The 11,373-nt window shown below is 38.1% G+C and overlaps 1 protein-coding gene across 1 annotated transcript in view; it reads left to right on the plus strand.

Moving 5' to 3' along the window:
- LOC137277445 (glutamate--cysteine ligase catalytic subunit-like) overlaps positions 1-11,373 on the plus strand; it is a 41,647-nt gene that overhangs the window by 24,102 nt on the left and 6,172 nt on the right. Inside the window, exons 8-15 of the mRNA XM_067809174.1 lie at positions 3,161-3,277; positions 5,695-5,833; positions 6,106-6,218; positions 6,441-6,533; positions 6,771-6,875; positions 9,417-9,498; positions 9,786-9,898; positions 10,599-10,716. Of these exons, the coding sequence (XP_067665275.1) occupies positions 3,161-3,277; positions 5,695-5,833; positions 6,106-6,218; positions 6,441-6,533; positions 6,771-6,875; positions 9,417-9,498; positions 9,786-9,898; positions 10,599-10,716 (880 nt within the window). The remainder of the gene's footprint in view (positions 1-3,160; positions 3,278-5,694; positions 5,834-6,105; positions 6,219-6,440; positions 6,534-6,770; positions 6,876-9,416; positions 9,499-9,785; positions 9,899-10,598; positions 10,717-11,373) is intronic.

Here is an 11,373-nt window from a genome sequence, read left to right on the forward strand (position 1 = left end):
ATATTCTTAACCAAATGCAGCAATGATAATTTAGATTTACATGGCAACAGCTCTATTAATTTAAATTCATGTGGAGGTCCCCGATAATACTTATCTACATATCTCACTCTGTTTGCATGCTGATTTTGACTGACAAGCAAGAAATGGCATTCGTCCTGTATGACATGTGTACCAGATGGCATACAAAACAAGAACTATAGAAGACGGTACATGTTCCCCTGCCTGACACTTGGCATTAGGGGATGAAACAATGGACTGACCAGCATGGTCACAGTTGGCATTGTCATTATACTGCGGGATGATTTGTTAACAGTGACTGTAAAACGAACATTAGTCTGGACTTGTACAAGTAACCCACATAAGCATGACACTTGACAGTGCACCATGTAAGTGACAGATGGTTTGAGGTCAGACTGTAAAACGAACATACTTGTACAAGTAACCCACATAAGCATGACACTTGACAGTGCACCATGTAAGTGACAGATGGTTTGAGGTCAGACTGTAAAACGAACATACTTGTACAAGTAACCCACATAAGCATGACACTTGACAGTGCACCATGTAAGTGAAAGATGGTTTGAGGTCAGACTGTAAAACGAACATTAGTCTGGACTTGTACAAATATTCCACACAAACATGACCATGCATCTCTCAATGTAAGTGAAAGTTTTTGATATGAGACATTAAACCTCTCATCAGCTCACTCACCTAACTTCAATTTGTCTGGCAATCATGTTCAAGGCATTTTTTTAGCTATTAAAGGCAACTTGTTTGGAGCAAACTCTTAATAAATATATTAATTCAGTGAGTTAATGTTAGCTGCAGATGATTAGGGGAATAGTTTCATCTGATGACTCAAAGTGAGGTTATTAAAGGCCTATATTGCATGTGGGTTCTAGATAACTCTTAAAGCCACTGTGTTTATACTTACATGCTCTGAGACTTTGGTTACATGATCCTGTTGCATGTGTCCTTTGGGTATTCAACATACTGTTCTTGTTTAGGTCCAGTTTGTCAGTGTTTCAAATGAACGTACCTATGTTCATGTTCTGACTCATCCCAATACGGCTGAAATATTGCTGATGTGACGTTAAAAACATAAACTCACTCATGTTCTGTCAGAAATAGACAGTGGGGCAGGTCAGTGGTTACCTATTTGGAGAATAGAACCCCAAAGACCCGGGCTCAATTCCCAACAATGGTACAGTGTGACAAGACCATTTCCCTGCTGTGATATTACTGGAATATTGTACAGAACGGCTTAAACTGAAACCACTCATTCACTCAATCTACCCAAAATGATTTCCTGTTGTGTTACGTTATAAACTTGAAACATTTTCCAATATGATATTTTCCTCCACATGAATTTCCTGTATGATGATATGAAATTACAGTTAACACAGTGTTGCATTAGTCCCTTCATCACAGCTCTTTTCTCACATGATGTTAGTAAGAAAAAAATCTATTGCTAAATACATTCGCATTATGTGTGATATATGCATTCTGAAAAAAACTGCTGGATAAATATGTTTTTGAAATATTGGTTTGTTTTTTTCTTTCATGCAAATTTATATGTGAACTACTTAAGATTGCATAGTTCATATTAAGGCACAGATTAACTGTGATATGTGTGCCGAAGTGTGTGTTATGTAGTTACCATAATCATAAATGGTTCATCATCACCATCATCATCATCATCATCATCATCATCATCATCATCATCATCAAATATTTGTTGGTTGTGCTTTTTGTGATGGATAGGGGAAAATGCCCCACCGGGATCTATCATACACCCTCTCAATGACTTTTGCTGACAATTTATAAGGAAATTAGAATTCTTGGACACAATTGTCAGTCACTGCTCTTGTAACAGAATGATCATTATGGTTCAGCTTTTCCAACCAGGAACTGCTTCTCCAGTAGGCAAACTGGAACAAAATATATCAAGCTACACAATAAAACATAATAAATGATGTATCAAACTACATACTTGCAAATACAAACTGGAGAGCCATTATCAACTTTATGTGCTGCATTTTGTTATTGAGTTTGTTAATGAAAAGAAGCTGAAAGTTTTGGCATGTGACTCACAAGCCAAGACGTATTGTCTAAGTTTGCTAAGGGTTCACAACATCCCTCATTTGCTTGTTTAGATTCAGCAATATTCCACCAATACTTTTACATTGATTACATGTGGAGATGCATTAAATGTGGAGTACAAACTAGTTTGCAGGGTAAGACTTTCCTCATTTGGGAGGTCACTCCTACATATGAATGTTGACCTGGTGAAGGTCAAGTAGTAAACACATCGGCAGTCTTATGACAACAGTTTAGTTTACAGAATCGAATCACACTGTCATTAAATATTTGAGTTTGTGAGAACTCAGCCAAGGAATTTATCAATATCTCTACAGATTGAAACACCTCTCATGTACATGTCCCTTTTTAGAAAAGCAGCGTTTGCATCTTGCATAAGATACATCTGTTCTTTGGGGTGTATTTGAAAGGATGAGGGAGGAAAATACAGAGCAAAGCAACCAATACTTTGGCAGATGCAGCTTATGATTATTGGAAATTGAAACTATTTTCATATGCTGTTTGTTGTGTTTCCTGCTTCAAACGACTGAACCTGTATCAGACTCAATCAAACTGGATTATCCTGGATTATGGCTTAGCTTGCAAAGTATCAGCTCTGTTGAAACCCTTGACAAATACACATCCATATCCTACTGGTACCAATGTAAATTTATGGCATGTTTAATTATAGATCTTTATCAGAGACAATAAGACAGCTGTTTTATTTTGTGTAGTGAATATACATCTCTATCCCTGAAATAAGTTTGTGTATATTGTGAAAGGTGTATACATCAACATCCCAGGGGTACTGAAATATGTTTGGGTATATTGTTTAGTGGAGACGCATCTCTATTCCAGGGGTACTGAAATATGTTTGTGTATCTTGTGTAGTAAATATACATCTGTGTCCTGGCAGTACTGAAACAAGTATATGTAGTCAGTATATATAGATTTCCCTGAGATCCCAAGGATAGAGTAACTGATGGTGCAACAACACTGTTGAATGTTGGGAATAGGTGTAAAGTATTTCATATAAGGTTGTCGCATTTACTGTTACTAATTATTTTCCCTTCATCTACAGCTGGCTCTGAGTGCTGCTTCACCCATTTTCCGGGGCCATCTTGCCGACATCGAGACACGATGGACTGTCATCGCCCAGGCCGTGGATGATCGCACCAGAGAGGAGCTTGGTCTTGAAGTGAGTGTCTGTCAGTCTTTGGACTTTACCATTTTCTGCCTGTGGGACTTACTGAAATATCTTTAAGTAATACCGAAAACATGGCCAGCATGGCCTGTGTTCATGATAATTTTGCATAGTTGTGCTCTGTTAACTATCTCTTGTTTCAGCTTGTAGTGCAAGGATTTTCAGATTTCCTGGCTTTAGGGTAATACATTGCAATGTGAAATACAATATGGTTTTATCAGGAACATCGCATCAATTATGTAAATGATAGCTATTAACAATTTGGGAAAGATATTAATTTCCTTTATTTCCTACATGTTCGTTCGTTTCTGAGTGCTGTGGCATCCATGTTATATGTGAGTTCTCCTCACACATTTTCTGAATCAAGTCATGTAATTGAAATGAAGTTTTGAAACATATCTGACTCACCCAAATTGTCAGTGAAAGTTTGCTAAGGGTTCACAACAATCCTCATTTGCTTCTGGTTGTTTTCATGTGTATACTCCGCAATATTCCAGAATACTTTAGTATTGATTATATGAGATGCATTAAAACTAAATTATCTCCAAGATGTAACAGTTACTTATTTGAGTTGGTTAGTGAATCCGTACCTAGATCTGATATCTATTGGTTGTGATCCCCAGACTGTGGGGAAAGGTTGGTTGTTAAATCCCTGTCACATCGAACACTCGTACTTGTTACCCGTTCCATGGTTGTAAGCAATACTGTGACCTAACCTCTAGTTGTAAAATCCACTTTGCTTCCTTCTTTGTTATGCTTGCTTGCTCTGATTAATTGAAGAACTGCTTTCTGCGGCATCGAAAGTATGGGAGTAATTTTGCAATTTCATGTTTTTTGAGCTTTTAATGTCTTCTGTGTATCATTTTTAACAAATGTGAACTTTAAAAAAGCAGCCTTGAAGAAAATATTTTTTTGAGATGAATTGAGAATTGCCTTTTTTTCAATATTTGAAAGTGTGATGGTGTTTTTTTTTGGTTTTTTTTGTTGGTTATCTTGCAGATCCTGTAGCATAGGACATGAGTAATTGAAGAAAATGAACAATTTCAGTACACAGTTTTGTGTGTAGTTTGACAAAGATCCAACATGATTTCTTTTTGGTTTCTTAGGAGTTAGCCTGACCTTGAACTTAATATGTGAATAGATTTTTAGCTTAATTTTACCAAGGAAGGAATGCAATAGAAGCTCAATGAAAAATTACAACTGTGAATGCCCTTGAATTGTCAGTGCACCCATTTGTTGACACTGGAAGATTTATTGAAGACATCCTCTACACTAGCTTATTTACAAATAACGTGCACATCATTGAGTCATGAAGACATTTCTGTCAGCATGAGCCATTTTTAGTAGATGTAAATTTGAAAATACCTTGAAAGCCTGGACTATAATTTTTGTGGGTAAAACAGTTAGAGGTTATTGAAAGGAAGGGTGTATCTTGTTCCTGATACACAATAGAGTCACATTCAATGTATATTTTGTTAGAAATGTAACATATAACAGGTTCAGGTAGCCATAGTTTTTACTATGCTCTGTCACATGTGGTAACGCTGATGTAGAAATGTAGTAGGTTTCAAGGTCCCTCTTGAAGGGTGTGAGTAGTTGTGTGGTTGAAGTGAGTGGACTGAGAATTTCAATATCTTTCCTGCAGAATGTCCTGTTCATGAGGAATGTCCTGTTGCTGTAGAATTTTCTATAGAATATCTTCTTGATTTATAATGTTTTATAGCTTGTATGTAGGATGTTCTGTTGATGTAGAATGTGCTGTAGATGCAGATTGGTATTTGGATTGTCCGTATTGATGTTTTGTATGATGTGCTGTGTATGCAGAAATACCTGTAGATGTAGAAATTCTGTAGAATGTGCTGTGGATGCTGTAAGTCCTGTAGAATGTTCTGTCAATGTAGAATGTTGTGGAAAGCCCTGTAGAAAGTGCTGTAGATGTAGAATGTTTTTGTATAAATCCCAGTTGATGTAGCATGCCCTGTTGAAAGTTGTCAGTGTAAGATGTTTTGTACTATTTGCTGTAGATAAGAAAAATCCTGTAAATCTAGAAAGTAGTTTAGAATGTGCGGTTCTTGTAGAATGTCCTGTAAAATGTCAATGTACTATGTGCTGCAGATGTAGCAACTCCTAAAGATGTTGCAAGCCCTGTAGATGTAGAAACTTCTGTAGAATGTGTGGTAAATGTAGAAAGTTCTGTAGAATGTTCTGTAGAATGTGCTGTAGATGCAGAAGGTCCACTAGAAAGACCTATATGTGTAAATTGTCCTGTACTTGTAGAATGTCTTATTCTTATACAATGTCTTATCCTTGTAGAATGTTATACCAGTGTGGACACAGAATCCCCTATCATCCTCCTCATTTGACTGTGCATGTAGAATTCAGTGTCTGGAGATTTGTTGCTATTGTTGTAGCCTTTGAAAGAAAACAAGTTCTGTATCAACAAGTCTCGCTATGACTCGATTGACAGCTACCTGTCTCCTGGAAGTGCCTGTTACAACGACATTGACATGGTGTACGACAAGGAACTCTACCAGCAGCTTCGCGATGGAGGTAGGTACACATTCAGTCAGAGGAGTTCTCATTTTTCTAAATTTTTAGATATTTTGGTAATATAAACATGCTTGCCCCTCTTTCAAAATTGGTCTTATTATCAATGATATACAGTGATCATATTGTGATAGACTATCACTACTGAAAGATTGCTGATGTCATCCTTATTCTGATGTTTTGCTTTGAGTGCTAATGATGTTAAGTGTCAGCATGATTGCAGAGGCTGATCACCTCTTCTTTACTTTGGAGTACCTCTCTGTGTCCTTGTTTAGGTGTTGATGAACTGTTGTCACGCCATCTTGCCCACCTGTTTATACGAGACCCAATCTCCCTGTTCAGTGAAAAGATTGACCAGAATGATGATGAGGACACTGACCATTTTGAGGTAATTCAAGAGGAAGTTTATGTAAACATCCATTGCTGGCAGAGTATTGTCATTTCAAGCTTGAAACAAGAAAGCAGACGAAATATTTCACATTTGAGACATCTCATTTGTGCGGGGTAGATTAATTGGGGGAAAACACTTTTGTTTCACCTCAGGATGTGTGTTTGTACAATGACCAGACAAACTTGGTGTTTTGATATGCTTATTTTGTGTACCACCCAGAACATCCAATCAACCAACTGGCAGACAATGAGGTTCAAGCCACCCCCACCAAACTCAGACATAGGATGGAGGGTGGAGTTCAGACCCATGGAGGTAAGGATAGCTTGTGTTGGTTATAATGCTCTGAATATATGGGTTAGACGATGAGTAAAACAAGCACTTGTCATGTTGATGTATCTATGTAACTGTTTTGGAAAGTAGGCATAATAATGGTTTGATGATTTCGAAAAACACATTATATTCCTATGATATTTCTTTGTAGTGTTCAGGGCTATTTGCAGCTTTTGCCTCACTGTCTGTGTTGATGATGAGTCCTGGTCCTGGTTCTAGGTTCAGCTGACAGACTTTGAGAATGCAGCCTATGTAGTGTTCATCGTGCTGCTCACTCGAGTCATCCTCACATTCAAACTCAACTTCCTCATCCCCATCTCAAAGGTAGGTCCTTCTTGCAACCAGTGAAAGACATTTACACAGCTTCCTTGTCAGTCTGGTGCCTTTGAACAGTCTTTAGAAGTGATAAACATAAAAGTGAGGATTGGTGATGTCAACAACGTTAGTTTGAGGGACACAACTTGATGGGTATGCTTTACTCATCTGACGAAGGAGTAAGAATATACTCTGATATGTTGTTTACCTCAAAATAAACGTGATGTCCATAAATTCTTACCTTTTTGTCAGTCTGGTCAGTCAGTGGTAGAAACAAACATCTAATTAATTCCCTGCTTTTTTAATGCAAAGAACTGTTTTGCCAGTATTCAAATCTTGAGTAGTCTTCATCCCTCTCTGTTGATTCTTACCTCTATATAGTATGAATGATGGAGATAATGATGTCACTGTCACTACTGGTCAGTCTCAGGTTACTTTCACTGCATAAATCAAGATATGCTATCATAGTTAATCAAAGTGAAACTTTGTTTTTAGTCATTGGTTTCCTCTAGACATTTTTCAGGGCATATTTGTGTAAATTCAGAAAGTGCTGTGTGGTTTCATCCTGTTTTGTGTGTGTCGGTACCATGACAGCTTGTTAGCTTTTGGCGGGAGGGAAGTCCAAAGTGATGCTGACTGCAGACATTTATCACTGTTGAAGCCCACTACCAGGTCCAGTGGTAATCATGAGGGCAGTTTCCTGGGACAGAACACCACTTAGTCAAACTGTGTAAGAAGGGACAAAGACTGTAGTGTTCAAAGATTCTGTTTGTGCCAGTGCAGTCCATTAGTTGCCATGGAGGCAATGAGAAAATAAACTACAAGAGAATTACATATCTTTCCTGATTGACTAATTATTTGTTATTTACTAAGAAGATAATCTACATGTCACGTAATTCCATGTTGCTCATTGATTATTGTGCATCCTGTTGCTGTGGGGTTCGTCAGTAATGATCATTCCCTTCTCTGTGCCCTTACATCTGATATTGTGTGGTGTCTAGTGTGTGGTGTACCTGCTGAAGTGCAGCATAGACACACTGGCCTTAGACCAGGCAGAGTAGTGTCCCTTAGTGCCCTGGATCTGTCTTGCTTTTGTCAGCAGTATACCTAGTTTGTTGGTTTCATGAAACTGGTACCTTGTCTCCCACTTGAAAAGCCGACAGGTAGTAATGCGAATGAAATGCTGTTTCAGTGATTTGGGACTAACTTTGATAAAGCCATTTCCTGAATTTGTGAGTAGCTGAAAAAAGGTTCCTTGTCTGGAACTAGAATGCTGTCACTCAGCCACTATTAGTATAGGAGAAAACATGCCTCCTCGGTTTTACTAGACAATGTAAAACCGGAGGGGGAGGGATTTTCCGAACCTGATGGTTTTACATTGTCTACCAAAACTGAGGAGAAGTGTTTTTTCTAACATATACCGTCAGTGATGGGTAATTACAATGTAGATGATCATTTAATGAAGCTACATAGCAATAACTGAAGCACGCGTAAAATCAATTTAATGACAGTAACAGTAACAGTAGATAATTGAACCCTTTCACCTTTGTCGGCCCGGTGGCCATGCGGTAGAGTGTCTGCCTTCGGATGAGAAAATTGCGGTTCCAATCCTGTTTCGGAAAACCTTTGTATTGTGACTTTAATCTTGAACGATATTTTCCAATTGATTTCAAACACTCATGTATCACTTGAATGTTGATGTTCATATAAAGTTAGGAAAAGTAAACCCTTGGAAGCGGTCTTACTAACAAAAAGTAAAACCTGTCCCTCCAAAACTAAAACCTCAAATGCAGTTATTCTTGGAAAACATGAGATGACCTAACACATAGTGAGAAGCACACTTTAGGTTTATATTTTTGAAGAATGCCTCCAGTTTTGGATAGTGTTGACACTTCAGCAGTGTTCAGATAAAAGTTTATGTACAGTCCCCTGAAGGGGATTTCAGGTTACAACTGATGCCAGGGTAACCAATTCTGATAGTAGTGAGAAGAGGGATCTGGTGGCCAGAGTTTGTGACTTGGTTGATGCATGTCATCGTATCCTGACAGTGCTCACCACTGCTTTTAATTGCAGTTTCTGAGTTGTCCAGTTCTGGTATATATTTGGAATATTCTTGAGTGCAATATTAAATAGCAAACAGAAGAAGAAGAAGGGTTTATTTGTATAAAGGCCTTACGACCCATAGAACAAGATGGTACAATAGTGATTTTGGTTACCAGTTTCATGAAACAACGCTAACAGGAGCAGAATAAACATGTTCTAAGTACTTGACAAAGTTATTTATGATATTAATGTCTGATGATGTACATATGCTATGGAGGGAATAATAGTATCCATGGACCGTTTTTGGAATGTAACGCCGACGCATATCCTCATAGCGTTTACAAATATAAACAATATCTTCGATACTTTTACAGTGTTTACGTAACACAATGTCGTCATTGGAAGAGGCAATAGTTCGCCTAGTATATTTGATACCAAACAAACTGACAAGCATGACTTTGTAAAAGGAATTGTTCCTTGATATGATGTTAAATACTAATACTCCAGGTTGATGAAAACATGAAGACTGCCTCCAAGAGAGATGCAGTGAGACAGGGCCGGTTCTACTTCAGGAAGGATGTCATCACAGGTGGGAAAGTCACAATCATAGCTGTACTATTGATCAGTCATAGATCATTCATCATCACTGAAGTCAGTGACTGACTACCAAGTTTAGGCCATATGTGAAATGTAGAGAATTCTGAGTAACATCTGACTGCGAAGTATTATTGATTGTCACCCACCAAGGGTTAGTGAGTGAGAGTGACTTAAACCTCGTTCAGCATTATGTCAGACTGGCAACAAGCCCTCCAATAGTCCAGTGATTACTGTAATTTGTCAATGTTCCTATGTTATTCTGTAGTGCTACGTTGACAGATTGCTCCCCACCTGAGGCAGCAGAGTGTATGGTGAACTGTGAGAAGACTCCCTGCAAGTGTATAGCTGATGAATACACCTTGATGAGCATTGATGAAATCATTAATGGCAATGTGAGTGGTCAACAAGAATCTCAGAGTTAACCTGTTTGCAGGATCGATTGGGATGTTATTACTATTGATAACAGGTTTGTTCTAACAGAACTATTGATAACAGGTTTGTTCTAACAGAACTATTGATAACAGGTTTGTTCTAACAGAACTATTGATAACAGGTTTGTTCTAACAGAACTATTGATAACAGGTTTGTTCGGACACAACAAGTGTTGATTGTTAAGGCTTTCTCATATTTAGTGTTGATGGCCCCTTTAGTGATGATTTGACATTTTTCAAGGCCATTTTCATGAATGACAAACACCTAGCTGGCCACAAATTATAGAAGAATGTTTTGTAAACATGAATGGAAGTGATTAGGGGATGATGAGTGGAATTATGAAAGCTTATTATAACTTGCATTCTGATGAGTAAACCTGACCACTGGAACATCATGCTATTTACACAGTTTTGTACTTCTTTAGGGGAATTCTTCCTTGCCTGAATTGAACTGTACATTGAAGCCATTTAGCAGTACATAGATTTATTACCTCCAAAGCTGTTTGCAGTACTTTGATAAAGAAAAGTTGAGTCTGTGTACCAGTATATTGATATTGTAGTTGAAAATGCAAACTAGGTTTGATAGTATGTGTTATAAGATTATACACAGGGTTCCTGTTTTGGAAAGCCATGAGTCTGATATTTGTTGTGAATGTTTCAGGGAGATTTTGTTGGCTTGTTGTCCTTGATGAACAAGTACATGGACAGTGTGGAGACTGATGTGGACACTCGCTGTACTGTCCTCCAGTATCTACAGCTCATCTCCAAGAGAGCCTCAGGTAACTGTTTCATAACAACTTTCTGGTATTCACAAAGTCCCTCACATAACTATTTCATAACAACTTCCTGGTATTCACAAAGACCCTCAGGTAACTGTTTCATAACAACTTCCTTGTATTCACAAAGACCCTCAGGTAACTGTTTCATAACAACTTCCTGGTATTCACAAAGACCCTCAGGTAACTGTTTCATAACAACTTCCTGGTATTCACAAAGACCCTCAGGTAACTGTTTCATAACAACTTCCTGGTATTCACAAAGACCCTCAGGTAACTGTTTCATAACAACTTCCTGGTATTCACAGAGACCCTCACGTAACTGTTTCACAATAACTGCCTGGTATTCACAGAGATCCTTAGGTAATTCACAACAGTATTCTGGTATTCAAAGGAGCTGATGTAATCAGGAATTGGCTGTCCAGATGCATGTCATCCCTGTTACACTGTCTACATCTCTGATACCCTTAGGTGTGTGAAGCTGGAACTTATTATACGAATGATCACAGCCATCTGAAGTGTGCTCACAGCATTCTGTTTTAGAGATGGCTGCCATTATTTCTTCATCGTTCAGGTTGGTTTTAGAGCCATGTGACTTGTGGGTCTGTATTTATCATTTCTGTGGATACATTTACCACTATGAACTGTTAGGAGGATTTT

The sequence above is a fragment of the Haliotis asinina genome, chromosome 3 (assembly GCF_037392515.1).
Source record: "Haliotis asinina isolate JCU_RB_2024 chromosome 3, JCU_Hal_asi_v2, whole genome shotgun sequence".
Taxonomy (NCBI): domain Eukaryota; kingdom Metazoa; phylum Mollusca; class Gastropoda; order Lepetellida; family Haliotidae; genus Haliotis; species Haliotis asinina.